Source organism: Salmo salar, chromosome ssa03 (genome assembly GCF_905237065.1).
Source record: "Salmo salar chromosome ssa03, Ssal_v3.1, whole genome shotgun sequence".
In the NCBI taxonomy this organism is placed as follows: Eukaryota; Metazoa; Chordata; class Actinopteri; order Salmoniformes; family Salmonidae; genus Salmo; species Salmo salar.
Genome location: NC_059444.1, coordinates 3,471,988 through 3,487,917, shown reverse-complemented (window position 1 = coordinate 3,487,917; position 15,930 = coordinate 3,471,988). Strand labels below are relative to the sequence as shown.

General features: G+C 49.4%; 1 protein-coding gene across 2 annotated transcripts in view; it reads left to right on the top strand.

Annotated features, from left to right (window-relative positions):
• Window positions 1-458: 458 nt before the first annotated feature.
• Window positions 459-15,930, top strand: part of LOC106596389 (far upstream element-binding protein 1) — a 29,595-nt gene continuing 14,123 nt past the window's right edge. The window contains exons 1-9 of one of the 2 annotated variants that reach the window (XM_014187694.2): window positions 459-627; window positions 1,301-1,397; window positions 6,565-6,600; window positions 7,521-7,694; window positions 8,148-8,219; window positions 8,419-8,476; window positions 12,860-13,136; window positions 14,324-14,440; window positions 15,615-15,717. In XM_014187694.2, the coding sequence (XP_014043169.2) occupies window positions 538-627; window positions 1,301-1,397; window positions 6,565-6,600; window positions 7,521-7,694; window positions 8,148-8,219; window positions 8,419-8,476; window positions 12,860-13,136; window positions 14,324-14,440; window positions 15,615-15,717 (1,024 nt within the window). In that variant the 5' untranslated portion in view covers window positions 459-537. Of the gene's footprint in view, window positions 628-1,300; window positions 1,407-6,564; window positions 6,601-7,520; window positions 7,695-8,147; window positions 8,220-8,418; window positions 8,477-12,859; window positions 13,137-14,323; window positions 14,441-15,614; window positions 15,718-15,930 lie in introns of both variants that reach the window. The other variant, XM_014187687.2, reaches the window with a different exon arrangement.

Below are 15,930 nucleotides of genomic sequence, written 5' to 3'. Positions count from 1 at the left end.
GGGAACACATGAGTCATAGTGGGCAGAACACGGAAGTGGGTGGGCAGAGCCAAGCACACGTTAGCGAGATCCTATTGGGCGCGTTCTAACATTGATCTGCATATTTCCGTTAGGGAACGCCTCCTTTGTGCAGTGCGCATGTGCGTTAACTCAATTCGCCTTTGCACTCCTTCTAAACAACGATTTAAAAATAAAACTTTTTTTTTTGCAATGGGTAAAGTCTACAAAACTTAATAAATTATGTTCATAACATATGATAGTTTTGAGAACAGAAAGCTATATTTAGATCAAATGTTTCATCGATGAGAAAATGTGTAGAATATCGGCCAAAATCAATCTTCTGCCACTACCGGCCAGTGGGCTTCCTCCCACTACCATATTTGGGAGTGGAAACGCTGAAGCCGGATGCTTCAAATTTATACATCCGGTGAAGAAAAAAAAAAGATCTGCATCCTTGTTCTATATATGTGACGTCAGGATCTTTTCCGTTGAGAACGGCCATTTTCTCTCTCCGGATTTAACAATTTGCTAACAGATATGGCTGACTATTCAAACGTGGCTCCGCCGTCGGGAAATGGCGCAGGAATGAACGACGCTTTTAAAGACGCACTTCAGCGAGCTAGACAGGTAAAACAAAAAATAAGATAAAATAATACATTTAACATTTGCTAGCTAAAAGGCGTCGAAATTGATAGTCGTCAAAGCAATCAACACTAGTCCAAAAACCTTTCAGCTCGGGAACTTACCAACGAACCCATATGCGGCCTTCTGGAAGTTGGTTGTCGGTACAAAGCCAAAGAAATGTAGCTAAGTGTATTTTAATCAGCTAATTAACCAGGTATTACTAACTAATTTAGCTATCTGGTTCAACGTGATTTCGTTCGTCTTTGAATTGATCAACTAACCACCTACTGTACATGTTGATAGCCTTTTCTATAAGGGGGAGGGGGGGGGGGGGGTTGTAAAATCTTATTAACAAAACTGTAAACCAAGTTAGCGTTAGCTAGCTACCATAACCATATTCCCTTTTTCAAAGTCTCCATTGTATTGGTAAGAAATGCTGTTGAAATCAGTGGAGTGTGATTTGTGTGTAAAATGAATCACAAAACTCATCCCATGCCCTCATAACTCTGCGTAGTTAGGTAAGTTGCGCGGAGTTAACTAATTAGTATATGCAGTTTATGCAAGTTTTGGCTAACCTAATTTGAAAACAGTTAACTAAAGAAGTTGTGGTGGTGTTGTCGAGGAGCCTAGTTAAGATTGGAACTGGAACTGAGTGTTTTTTTGTGTGTGTTTCCAGATTGCGGCTAAGATTGGGGGGGACGGCGTCCCCTCCGCGGCGCCCTCAGGCAATGAGTTTGGATATGGAGGCCAGAAGCGACCCCTTGAAGATGCCGGTGAGTACGGTAGGCTACCCCCCCCACTCATTTCATACGGTAGGCTACCCCCCCCCCCAACTCATTTCATACGGTAGGCTACCCCCCCCACTCATTTCATACGGTAGGCTACCCCCCCAACTCATTTCATACGGTAGGCTACCCCCCCTCCCAACTCATTTCATACGGTAGGCTACCCCCCCCAACTCATTTCATACGGTAGTCTACCCCCCAACTCATTTCATACGGTAGGCTACCCCCCCACTCATTTCATACGGTAGGCTACCCCCCCAACTCATTTCATACGGTAGGCTACCCCCCAACTCATTTCATACGGTAGGCTACCCCCCCACTCATTTCATACGGTAGGCTACCCCCCCAACTCATTTCATACGGTAGGCTACCCCCCTCCCAACTCATTTCATACGGTAGGCTACCCCCCCAACTCATTTCATACGGTAGTCTACCCCCCCAACTCATTTCATACGGTAGGCTACCCCCCACTCATTTCATACGGTAGGCTACCCCCCAACTCATTTCATACGGTAGGCTACCCCCCCAACTCATTTCATACGGTAGGCTACCCCCCCAACTCATTTCATACGGTAGGCTACCCCCCCAACTCATTTCATACGGTAGGCTACCCCCCCCAACTCATTTCATACAGTAGGCTACCCCCCCACTCATTTCATACGGTAGGCTACCCCCCCCACTCATTTCATACGGTAGGCTACCCCCCCCCACTCATTTCATACGGTAGGCTACCCCCCACTCATTTCATACGGTAGGCTACCCCCCAACTCATTTCATACGGTAGGCTACCCCCCAACTCATTTCATACGGTAGGCTACCCCCACACTCATTTCATACGGTAGGCTACCCCCCCACTCATTTCATACGGTAGGCTACCCCCCCACTCATTTCATACGGTAGGCTACCCCCCCACTCATTTCATACGGTAGGCTACCCCCCCACTCATTTCATACGGTAGGCTACCCCCCCACTCATTTCATACGGTAGGCTACCCCCCCCACTCATTTCATACGGTAGGCTACCCCCACACTCATTTCATACGGTAGGCTACCCCCCCACTCATTTCATACGGTAGGATACCCCCCCCACTCATTTCATACGGTAGGCTACCCCCCCACTCATTTCATACGGTAGACTACCCCCCCCACTCATTTCATACGGTAGGCTACCCCCCACTCATTTCATACGGTAGGCTACCCCCCCACTCATTTCATACGGTAGGCTACCCCCCCACTCATTTCATACGGTAGGCTACCCCCCCCACTCATTTCATACGGTAGGCTACCCCCACTCATTTCATACGGTAGGCTACCCCCCCACTCATTTCATACGGTAGGCTACCCCCCCACTCATTTCATACGGTAGTCTACCCCCCCACTCATTTCATACGGTAGTCTACCCCCCCACTCATTTCATACGGTAGGCTACCCCCCCACTCATTTCATACGGTAGGCTACCCCCCACTCATTTCATACGGTAGGCTACCCCCCCACTCATTTCATACGGTAGGCTACCCCCCCCACTCATTTCATACGGTAGGCTACCCCCCCACTCATTTCATACGGTAGGCTACCCCCCCCACTCATTTCATACGGTAGGCTACCCCCCCCACTCATTTCATACCTCCATATCTATATTGATCCATCACTTGCCTGTCTGATTGTGCTTTTGCCTACTCTATTGTCAAGACAGTTGGTGTGTAAAAGTAAACCAAACAAGTGGTTCAGTACCTATTGCTGTTTTGGGGTCTTTTGCTACAGAGGGGGAATATTTTGTTTAAGAAAATACAGTGTTAGTTATTCCCTTTTCCATATATGAGTCATATAATGTTTGATGAGAACACTATTCCTGAAAGACATACACAAGGGTCACTGCGAACAAGACAGTAATAAAGCCACTAATATACTGACAGACAAGGATTGTCACACAAATATGCATAGTTCATCTTTTTAAATGAGAAATCAAATCATTCTATTGGTCACATTCACATATTTTAGCAGATGTTATTGTAGGTGTAGGGAAATGCTTGTGTTCCTAGCTCAAACTGTTCAGTAATATCTAACAATTCATACCAATACACAAATCTAAAAGTAAAAAGAATGGAAAGAATAAGTATTAGGATGAACAATGTATGAGTGGCATTGACTAAATAGACTAGAATAGTGTTTATGTATGTGAACATTAAGTGACTACAGTTCCATTATTGAAGTGGCCAGTGATTCTGTGTATACAGGGCAGCAGCCTCTAATGTGCACGGTTGAGTAACCAGGTGGTGGCTGTTTAAGTCTGATGGCCTTGAGATAGAAGCTGTTTTTCACTCTCTCCCAGCTTTTATGCACCTGTACTGACCTCGCCTCCTGGATGGTAGCGGGGTGAACAGGCTGTGGCTCGGGTGGTTGTTGTCCTTGATGATCTTTTTGGCCTTCCTGTGATATCGGGTGGTGTATGTGCCCTGGAGGGCAGGTAGTTTGCCCCCGGTGAAGTGTTGGCCAGACCGCACCACCCTCTGGAGAGCCCTGCGGTTGCGGATGGTGCAATTGCTATTTCAGGCGGTGATACAGCCTGACAGGATGCTTGCAGTTGTGCATCTGTAAAAGTTTGTCAAGGTTTTAGGTGACAAGCCAAATTTCTTAGACCTCCTGAAGTCAACGATCAGTTTTGTTGAGGGAGAGGTTATTTTCCTGGCCCTACTCCAACAGGGCCCTCACCACCTCCCTGTAGGCACTCGTCATTGTTGGTAATCAGGCTGTTGTGTCGTCTGCAAACTTGATGATTGAGTTGGAGGCGTGCGTGGCCACGCAGTCATGGGTAAACAGGGAGTAAAGGAGGGGGCTGAGCACGCACCCTTGTGGGGCCCCAGTGTTGAGGATCAGCGGGGTGGAGATGTTGTTTCCTACCCTCACCACCTGGGGGCGGCACGTTAGGAAGTCCAGGAACCAATTGCAAAGGGCCGGGTTCAGACCTAGGGTCCCGAGCTTAATGATGACCTTGGAGGGCACTATGGTGTTGAATGCTGAGCTGTAGTCAATGAACCGCCTTCTGACGTAGGTATTCCTCTTGTCCGTTTGGGATAGGGCAGGGCAACGTCGGTTGCGTCGTCTGTGGATCTATTGAGGCGGTAAGCAAATTGAAGTGAGTCTAGGGTGTAAGGTAGAGGTGATATTAACTAGCCTCAACGCACTTCATGATGACAGAAGTGAGTGCCATGTGGCGATAGTCATTTAAGTTGAGTTACCTTCTGCTTTCTTGGGTACAGGAACAATAGTGGACGTTTTGAAGCATGTGGAGACAGCAGACTGGGATAAGGGAGAGATTGAATATGTCCGTAAACACTCCAGCCAGTCGGTCTGCACATGCTTTGAGGACGCGGCTTGGATTGCAGGCTGGGACAGCAGCCCTGCGAGGGTTAACACGCTTAAATGTCTTATTCACGTTGACCACGGAGAACGAGAGCCCACAATCCTTGGTAGCAGGCCGCGTTGGTGGCACTGTGTTATCCTCATAGCGGGCGCGTTCTGTTTTGGATTTTTTTATAATGGTTACTGTGGGAACAACATCCCCCTAAACACTTCCTGATGAACTCAGTCACTGTGTCCGTGTCAATGTTATTCTCAGAGGCTACCCGGAACACATCCTAGTCCGCGTGATCAAAACAATCTGGAAGCATGGATTCCGACCGGTCTGACCACCGTTGAATAGTCGTTTTTCCATAAAGCATACACTCCGCCTTCTTCCCGGAGAGTTCTTTATTCCTGTCTGTGCGACGTACTGAGAACCCAGCTGGCTGTATGGATGGGGACCGTATATCCCAAGAGCCATGTTTCCGTGAAACCGAGTATGTTACAGTCCCTGATGTCTCTCCGGAAGGAGATCCTCGCCCTGAGCTTGTCTACTTTATTATCCAGAGACTGAACATTTAGAGTGTAATATCTTCAGGAGCGGTGGATGGTGTGCGTGCCTCCTGAGTCGGACTAGAAGTCCACTCCGAATACCTCTCCTCCGCCAGCGGCGTCTTGGAGCAGCCTCTGGTTTAAGTTACATTTGCCCTCGGAGGTACGAACAAAGGATCCAATTCAGGACGGTTGTAATGCTGGTGCGTTACCGCCTCTCGAATATCCTGAAGTTATTTCCGGATGTATGTAATAACACAAACGTTCTGGGCTAATAATGTAAGAAATGCCACTTTTTAAAAACAAACGACAAAAAAACACTGCAAAGTTGCTTAGTAGCTCGAAGCAGCGCTGCCATCTTACCCAAAATCCAGAGACTTCGAAGGGATTCCTTACATTGAAACTAGTTCAGTGGAGTTCGCCCATCTCCGCTGTTGTGATAGTCGGATATATAAAATACTTATATATAAAAAATGTTTGCCTATGGGAAGGGATGAGCTCTGCTTTCTCAGGCCCTTTCTAGAAATAACCATTAGGCATTTAAGCCAAACTGAGTTGTTTAAACCTCGTGGTTCTGTATTTATATAGAATTGTGTATAGTAGGACGTGGGATATATACTGATGGTCGACAGGGCGATTATAGTCCGCTTAGCGGCGGGGAGATTGTAGTCCGCTTAGCGACGGGGAGATTGTAGTCCGGCGGGGAGATTGTAGTCCGGCGGGGAGATTGTAGTCCGGCGGGGAGATTGTAGTCCGCTTAGCGGCGGGGAGATTGTAGTCCGCTTAGCGGCGGGGAGATTGTAGTCCGCTTAGAAAGGATTTCCTGACTTTGCTTTAATTTCCTTCATTGTTATTCGTTGCTGTTAACAGACTTGGTTAAGTTCTATATTTCTTTTTTAGGCAGGATAAAATCCCATGTCGTTGTATTCAGATATGCCCCGTTTTGTTCTTCAGCAATGATCTGTTTAAATTCTATGGCTCGAAAGCTTTGCATTTAGCAGGGGGATTTTCACCTATGTCATAAACCGGGAACCCTTGCTTTTGCCCTTTAAAAAATATATATATATATATATATTTATTTATTTATTTTCAGTAGTTATGTTTCTAGAAAATACTATTTCTATACCATGTCGCACAGGTAGTGATGTCAAAAGGCTATTTTTCTTTCCAGAAGTATGAGCCCTCCCCAACTCTGCGGATGGTTGACAGGGCTTTAACTCTCTGTCTTCATCTCTATAAACGACAGTCTCCTCTTCTCCTTTCAGACCAACCGGAGACCAAGAAGGTGGCGCCTAACGACTGTGAGTAATCTGTTAAACCAGGGACCTACCACATTATCACCGTACTTCGCTACGCGATATCACATTTTATTCAGATTCACACAATTTCTGTATGTATCGCGATTCGATGTTCCAGACATCTTGTTCACCATGTGTCTGCAGCAGAGGGACAAAGGGAGAGACGATGAGAAAACAACAAGCTTTGACCAGTCATGGAACTAAAAGTGCTGAAATCAAACTGGCTTCCTATTTAAATAAAACAAGGAAAAATGTTAGTTTTCTGGTGCAGAAAACTAGCGACAAAATTATATTGTCAAAAATAATATCCTGTTAAGTGGCTATCGAATGTTGTCCCCTTATCTCTAGCTCGCTGTTAAAGGGCAGGTGTAGGGTGTCCTGTCTAGACTAACCATTAAGGACCAATGTATGGGTAAAGGAATCAGGACAGGTGTAGGGTGTCCTGTCTAGACTAACCATTTTTAAGTGTTTTTTAGTGTTTCAGTCTTTGGTAGCAGGATTACAAGATTGTGTTATATTTATCCACCAAATGGATGTTTTATTTAAGAGTAAAGTTCTTAGTAAAGTCCTGATGTCTGTGAGTTCTGTTATACTCTCAGACATCATTCAAACAGTTTTAGAAACTTTAGGGTGTTTTCTATCCAAATATACTAATAATATGCAAATATTTGACTCTGGGCCCGAGTATTAGGCAGTTTACTCTGGGCACGCTTTTCATCCGAAATCGAAAATACTGCCCCCTATACCCCAGAGGGTTTCTGTTGGTACACCTAGGCAGGGTCCTATTTTCAGCTTAGCTTCCTGTTCTACTTCCTGTCAGTTACGGTTATTTTACCTACAACACCAGGGTGTTTCTTCATCAGTGCGTCCTCTATCTGATTTTTAAAAAAATTTATTTTTGTCTTTTGGTTTCCTCATTGCAGCGTTCTCAGCAGCGATGGGTATGGGAGGAATGGGAGGTGGAGGAATGGGAGGTGGAGGAATGGGAGGTGGAGGAATGGGAGGTGGAGGAATGGGAGGTGGAGGAATGGGAGGTGGAGGAGGATCACGGTCGTCGTCAGAGGAGTTCAAGGTTCCTGATGGGATGGTTGGATTCAGTAAGTACAAACTAGAGTCTTGCATGAGTTTTAATTTGATTTTTTAATACCCAAACCCTACCCATTGCTCGCTATGTTATTTAAGCCCTACCCTGGTCTGATTCGCTTCTGCTAAATGTTAAGCTCGGAAAACCTGGAAATATTGGCATTTCCTTCCTTTAGTAAATCTATTAGCTGCTCATCTCTTATCATTTGCTCCCAGCTCGGCTCTGGGTCTGAGTATCCATAGCAACGGTTCCGGTTGGGCCTGCTCAGAACTCCCGACAAGAACATTTTACTTCTTCTGTGTTTTGACCTACCTTCCCCCTAAACCCAATGTAATTTAATATCAGGGTTCTGTTGGCTAGCAGAGCTTTTCTCACACACACACACACACACACACACACACACACACACACACACACACACCGTGCGGATGGACGTTGGGGGTTGACAAATCTTCTCTAACCCCAGTTATTGGAAGAGGAGGAGAACAGATATCGCGTATGCAACAGGAGTCAGGCTGCAAAATTCAGATCGCACCCGGTAAGGTTTCCTGTACATACTGATCTCATTTCCTGTAATAATGTTTACCATTTAGCAGGCACCTTTTTTCTCTTCCATATAACCTTGTGTTGTTTGTTACACCGACCTGTAAACTGAGTGTGTTTCCAGGTCGTTAGACTCGTGACCCCTTTGTCATAATTGGTTCATTTGAACTGTCCTGTTAATCTCTGTGTTGTAGACAGTGGAGGTATGCCTGATAGGTCGGTGACACTGACCGGATCCCCAGACTCCATACAGTACGTATAGTTCTCCTGCGGTCTCTCCTCTCCAGCCCCTCTGTTCTAGCCCCAGCCCCTCTGTTCTCCAGCCCCAGCCCCTCTGTTCTCCCAGCCCCTCTGTTCTCCAGCCCCCGCCCCTCTGTTCTCCAGCCCCAGCCCCTCTGTTCTCCCCAGCCCCTCTGTTCTCCAGCCCCAGCCCCTCTGTTCTCCAGCCCCAGCCCCTCTGTTCTCCCAGCCCCTCTGTTCTCCAGCCCCAGCCCCTCTGTTCTCCCCAGCCCCTCTGTTCTCAGCCCAGCCCCTCTGTTCTCCCAGCCCCTCTGTTCTCCAGCCCCAGCCCCTCTGTTCTCCAGCCCCAGCCCCTCTGTTCTCCAGCCCCCAGCCCCTCTGTTCTCCCAGCCCCCAGCCCCTCTGTTCTCCAGCCCCCGCCCCTCTGTTCTCAGCCCCAGCCCCTCTGTTCTCCAGCCCCAGCCCCTCTGTTCTCCAGCCCCAGCCCCTCTGTTCTCCAGCCCCAGCCCCTCTGTTCTCCAGCCCCAGCCCCTCTGTTCTCCAGCCCCAGCCCCTCTGTTCTCCAGCCCAGCCCCTCTGTTCTAGCCCAGCCCCTCTGTTCTCCAGCCCAGCCCCTCTGTTCTCCAGCCCCTCTGTTCTCCAGCCCCTCTGTTCTCCAGCCCCTCTGTTCTCCCAGCCCCTCTGTTCTCCAGCCCAGCCCCTCTGTTCTCCAGCCCCAGCCCCTCTGTTCTCAGCCCCAGCCCCTCTGTTCTCGCCCAGCCCCTCTGTTCTCCCAGCCCCTCTGTTCTGCCCCAGCCCCTCTGTTCTCCCAGCCCCTCTGTTCTCCCAGCCCCTCTGTTCTCCCAGCCCCTCTGTTCTCCCCGCCCCTCTGTTCTCCCCGCCCCTCTGTTCTCCCCGCCCCTCTGTTCCCCCGCCCCTCTGTTCCCCAGCCCCTCTGTTCTCCCCGCCCCTCTGTTCTCCCAGCCCCTCTGTTCCCCCGCCCGCCCCCCCGCCCCTCTGTTCTCCCCGCCCCCCCGCCCCTCTGTTCTCCCGCCCCCCCCCCGCCCCTCTGTTCTCCCCGCCCCCCCGCCCCTCTGTTCTCCCCCCCCCGCCCTCTGTTCTCCCCCGCCCCTCTGGTCCCCCCAGCCCCTCTGTTCCCCCCGCCCCTCTGTTCTCCCAGCCCCTCTGTTACCCCCGCCCCTCTGGTCCCCCCGCCCCTCTGGTCCCCCGCCCCCGCCTCTGTTCTCCCAGCCCCTCTGGTGACATTACATTAGTTGGTAGTTCCACTGCCGTAGTTGTGTCCCTCGTCAGACACCGTAGCTGACTGTCTTTGCCCCTGATGTGGTGTTACCCGGCTGTGTCTTTTCTAGTAGGGCCCATAGTCCCACTGTCCATGCAGATGGTTTTGTAGTAGGGCCCATAGTCCCACTGTCCATGCAGATGGTTTTGTAGTAGGGCCCATAGTCCCACTGTCCATGCAGATGGTTTTGTAGTAGGGCCCATAGTCCCACTGTCCATGCAGATGGTTTTGTAGTAAGGCCACCCACTGTCCATGCAGATGGTTTTGTAGTAAGGCCCATAGTCCCACTGTCCATGCAGATGGTTTTGTAGTAAGGCCCATAGTCCCACTGTCCATGCAGATGGTTTTCTAGTAGGGCCCATAGTCCCACTGTCCATGCAGATGGTTTTGTAGTAAGGCCCATAGTCCCACTGTCCATGCAGATGGTTTTGTAGTAAGGCCCATAGTCCCACTGTCCATGCAGATGGTTTTGTAGTAGGGCCCATAGTCCCACTGTCCATGCAGATGGTTTTGTAGTAGGGCCCATAGTCCCACTGTCCATGCAGATGGTTTTGTAGTAAGGCCCATAGTCCCACTGTCCATGCAGATGGTTTTGTAGTAGGGCTCATAGTCCCACTGTCCATGCAGATGGTTTTGTAGTAAGGCCCATAGTCCCACTGTCCATGCAGATGGTTTTGTAGTAAGGCCCATAGTCCCACTGTCCATGCAGATGGTTTTGTAGTAAGGCCCATAGTCCCACTGTCCATGCAGATGGTTTTGTAGTAAGGCCCATAGTCCCACTGTCCATGCAGATGGTTTTGTAGTAAGGCCCATAGTCCCACTGTCCATGCAGATGGTTTTGTAGTAAGGCCCATAGTCCCACTGTCCATGCAGATGGTTTTGTAGTAAGGCCCATAGTCCCACTGTCCATGCAGATGGTTTTGTAGTAAGGCCCATAGTCCCACTGTCCATGCAGATGGTTTTGTAGTAAGGCCCATAGTCCCACTGTCCATGCAGATGGTTTTGTAGTAGGGCCCATAGTCCCACTGTCCATGCAGATGGTTTTGTAGTAGGGCCCATAGTCCCACTGTCCATGCAGATGGTTTTGTAGTAGGGCCCATAGTCCCACTGTCCATGCAGATGGTTTTGTAGTAAGGCCCATAGTCCCACTGTCCATGCAGATGGTTTTGTAGTAAGGCCCATAGTCCCACTGTCCATGCAGATGGTTTTGTAGTAAGGCCCATAGTCCCACTGTCCATGCAGATGGTTTTGTAGTAGGGCCCATAGTCCCACTGTCCATGCAGATGGTTTTGTAGTAGGGCCCATAGTCCCACTGTCCATGCAGATGGTTTTGTAGTAGGGCCCATAGTCCCACTGTCCATGCAGATGGTTTTGTAGTAAGGCCCATAGTCCCACTGTCCATGCAGATGGTTTTGTAGTAGGGCCCATAGTCCCACTGTCCATGCAGATGGTTTTGTAGTAAGGCCCATAGTCCCACTGTCCATGCAGATGGTTTTGTAGTAGGGCCCATAGTCCCACTGTCCATGCAGATGGTTTTGTAGTAAGGCCCATAGTCCCACTGTCCATGCAGATGGTTTTGTAGTAGGGCCCATAGTCCCACTGTCCATGCAGATGGTTTTGTAGTAGGGCCCATAGTCCCACTGTCCATGCAGATGGTTTTGTAGTAAGGCCCATAGTCCCACTGTCCATGCAGATGGTTTTGTAGTAAGGCCCATAGTCCCACTGTCCATGCAGATGGTTTTGTAGTAGGGCCCATAGTCCCACTGTCCATGCAGATGGTTTTGTAGTAAGGCCCATAGTCCCACTGTCCATGCAGATGGTTTTGTAGTAGGGCCCATAGTCCCACTGTCCATGCAGATGGTTTTGTAGTAGGGCCCATAGTCCCACTGTCCATGCAGATGGTTTTGTAGTAAGGCCCATAGTCCCACTGTCCATGCAGATGGTTTTGTAGTAGGGCCCATAGTCCCACTGTCCATGCAGATGGTTTTGTAGTAAGGCCCATAGTCCCACTGTCCATGCAGATGGTTTTGTAGTAAGGCCCATAGTCCCACTGTCCATGCAGATGGTTTTGTAGTAAGGCCCATAGTCCCACTGTCCATGCAGATGGTTTTCTAGTAAGGCCCATAGTCCCACTGTCCATGCAGATGGTTTTGTAGTAAGGCCCATAGTCCCACTGTCCATGCAGATGGTTTTGTAGTAAGGCCCATAGTCCCACTGTCCATGCAGATGGTTTTGTAGTAGGGCCCATAGTCCCACTGTCCATGCAGATGGTTTTGTAGTAAGGCCCATAGTCCCACTGTCCATGCAGATGGTTTTGTAGTAGGGCCCATAGTCCCACTGTCCATGCAGATGGTTTTGTAGTAGGGCCCATAGTCCCACTGTCCATGCAGATGGTTTTGTAGTAGGGCCCATAGTCCCACTGTCCATGCAGATGGTTTTGTAGTAGGGCCCATAGTCCCACTGTCCATGCAGATGGTTTTGTAGTAGGGCCCATAGTCCCACTGTCCATGCAGATGGTTTTGTAGTAAGGCCCATAGTCCCACTGTCCATGCAGATGGTTTTGTAGTAGGGCCCATAGTCCCACTGTCCATGCAGATGGTTTTGTAGTAGGGCCCATAGTCCCACTGTCCATGCAGATGGTTTTGTAGTAGGGCCCATAGTCCCACTGTCCATGCAGATGGTTTTGTAGTAAGGGCCCATAGTCCCACTGTCCATGCAGATGGTTTTGTAGTAGGGCCCATAGTCCCACTGTCCATGCAGATGGTTTTGTAGTAGGGCCCATAGTCCCACTGTCCATGCAGATGGTTTTGTAGTAGGGCCCATAGTCCCACTGTCCATGCAGATGGTTTTGTAGTAGGGCCCATAGTCCCACTGTCCATGCAGATGGTTTTGTAGTAGGGCCCATAGTCCCACTGTCCATGCAGATGGTTTTGTAGTAGGGCCCATAGTCCCACTGTCCATGCAGATGGTTTTGTAGTAGGGCCCATAGTCCCACTGTCCATGCAGATGGTTTTGTAGTAGGGCCCATAGTCCCACTGTCCATGCAGATGGTTTTGTAGTAAGGGCCCATAGTCCCACTGTCCATGCAGATGGTTTTTTTTTTTGTCCCCAACCAGAGCTGCCAAGAGGCTGCTGACGGAGATCGTTGATAAGGGTCGTCCTGCACCAGCCTTCCACCACAACGACGACGACGGCGGCGGCGGCCCCGGCATGTCTGTTCAGGAGATGCTGGTTCCTGCCTCCAAGGCTGGCCTGGTCATCGGGAAGGGAGGAGAGACCATCAAACAGCTGCAGGAGCGAGCCGGAGTCAAAATGGTGATGATCCAGGAAGGACCTCAAAACACTGGCGCAGACAAACCTCTACGCATCTCAGGCGAACCTTTTAAAGTCCAGGTGAGTGGTGCTGAGAGGACTGGTGTTAGTGGTGCTGAGAGGACTGGTGTTAGTGGTGCAGAGAGGACTGGTGTTAGTGGTGCAGAGAGGACTGGTGTTGGTGGTGCAGAGAGGACTGGTGTTAGTGGTGCAGAGAGGACTGGTGTTAGTGGTGCTGAGAGGACTGGTGTTGGTGGTGCTGAGAGGACTGGTGTTAGTGGTGCAGAGAGGACTGGTGTTAGTGGTGCTGAGAGGACTGGTGTTAGTGGTGCAGAGAGGACTGGTGTTAGTGGTGCAGAGAGGACTGGTGTTAGTGGTGCAGAGAGGACTGGTGTTAGTGGTGCTGAGAGGACTGGTGTTAGTGGTGCAGAGAGGACTGGTGTTAGTGGTGCTGAGAGGACTGGTGTTGGTGGTGCTGAGAGGACTGGTGTTAGTGGTGCAGAGAGGACTGGTGTTAGTGGTGCAGAGAGGACTGGTGTTAGTGGTGCAGAGAGGACTGGTGTTAGTGGTGCAGAGAGGACTGGTGTTAGTGGTGCAGAGAGGACTGGTGTTAGTGGTGCAGAGAGGACTGGTGTTAGTGGTGCAGAGAGGACTGGTGTTAGTGGTGCAGAGAGGACTGGTGTTAGTGGTGCAGAGAGGACTGGTGTTAGTGGTGCTGAGAGGACTGGTGTTAGTGGTGCAGAGAGGACTGGTGTTGGTGGTGCAGAGAGGACTGGTGTTGGTGGTGCAGAGAGGACTGGTGTTGGTGGTGCAGAGAGGACTGGTGTTAGTGGTGCAGAGAGGACTGGTGTCAGTGGTGCAGAGAGGACTGGTGTTAGTGGTGCAGAGAGGACTGGTGTTGGTGGTGCTGAGAGGACTGGTGTTGGTGGTGCTGAGAGGACTGGTGTTGGTGGTGCAGAGAGGACTGGTGTTGGTGGTGCAGAGAGGACTGGTGTTGGTGGTGCAGAGAGGACTGGTGTTGGTGGTGCAGAGAGGACTGGTGTTGGTGGTGCAGAGAGGACTGGTGTTAGTGGTGCAGAGAGGACTGGATGCCCGTCGACCGGTTTGCTGGGCGCCTGGCGTATGCCTGCGTTTACACAAGCAGCTCAATTCGAATCTTTTGCCACTAATTAGGAAAACAGGTGTTGAGCTACCCATGATACCTGACTGGTGCTGTCACCTGAACGAGGTGCCTGTCATGTTGACTGGCCTCCTCTCTGCTCCTTCAGCAAGCCAAAGACATGGTGATGGAGCTGATCAGAGAACAGGGCTTCAGGGAGCAGAGAGGAGAGTACGGATCCAGGATGGGAGGAGGCGGAGGAGGAGGAGGAGGAGAGGGCCTGGATGTAAGTCTACAGTAACATTCACACTGACTTCACTGCCACACAATGTATTCAGTGGACTCTGCGACTCAACCAGCAGCACTGCAGGTATTAAGCTTGCAGCGTCTCGCCGTTTTTCAGTACGAACGTCAGTTTGTCAAGATTGGACCTGCCGTCTGTGTTGGGAGGGGACTATGTGACGGCATGCTTTAATTTTAATGTGTCCGTTTATCTGCCAGGGCCAGGGCTCGGTTTCCTGTTTGCGATGAAAATTAGATTTCGTGAGTGAATTTTTTTAAATTAACGATGCCTCTTTCCTACAACGGCCCCGAGGATGTAACATGTGTTTTCCCAGAACACCACACTGAGAGAAGGTTCACTAAGTGTGTCGTTGAGGCGTAGTGTTGATACTGACAGGATGGAAAGAAAAGCGATCGCTGTTCTCAGATCAGCTTTCACAGTTCAAAATCTGACCTTTTTTAACATTTAGAATTATTTCACATAAACTGACAATGGATCAGCTGCTAGAGAGAGATTACCAGCTATGGCTGCAAGTATTGAGGCGGCTTATTCTAATGCGTATCCAATTAAAATGCTCTAAATCCCTGATTTGGCACGTCATTGTGTTCACGTTAGGATACACATCATAAGATTGAGACTAATTACAGATAGTAGCCTACAAGTAACAAAGTAGAACTCAATTGAATGAACATGAAATGTATTTCGATATGATTTGAAATAGGAATATATAGCTTGCTGTGTATTTTAATGCAGTCATCTCGGGTTTTATTTGAAGCGTATTATTATTATTATTATAAAAATTTTTTAATGTTTTTTTGTTTATCAATTGCGAAGATATTGGCTTACTATGTTCTGCTTTTATCGACTGGTCACAGAGTCCCATGGTTCAGCCGTGTTTATCAGCCATCTGTTATGTATTTAGTGACGCACGAGCTACTAAAAGCATCTAACGACTCACTTCGTTGCTCTAGCGTGGTCTGATGCAGAAGTTGGATTACGAGTGTTTTCTCAGTGCGATGTTAACCATGGTTTTGGTTAACGGCTTGGGAGATTTCAATGATGTTCCTACGAAGTTGGAAACAATTAACTAAAGATGCTTTTGGGGAAACTGGTCCCTGCCTGTCCTCCCTCCCTCCCTCCCTCCCTCCCTCCCTCCCTCCCTCCCTCCCTCCCTCAGGTTCCTGTCCCCAGGTTTGCGGTAGGAATCGTGATCGGGAGAAACGGAGAGATGATCAAGAAGATCCAGAGTGACACAGGAGTCAGGATCCAGTTCAAACCAGGTGAGACGTCACTGACTGACAGTCTGTGCTTGTAAAGTGAAAGTTGGTTCAGTCGCAGGTCTCCAACCCTGTTCCTGGAGCGCTACCGTCCTCTAGGTTCAGTCCAACCCTCTTCCTGGAGATCTACTGTCCTCTAGGTTCAGTCCAACCCTCTTCCTGGAGCGCTACCGTCCTCTAGGTTCAGTCCAACCCTCTTCCTGGAGATCTACTGTC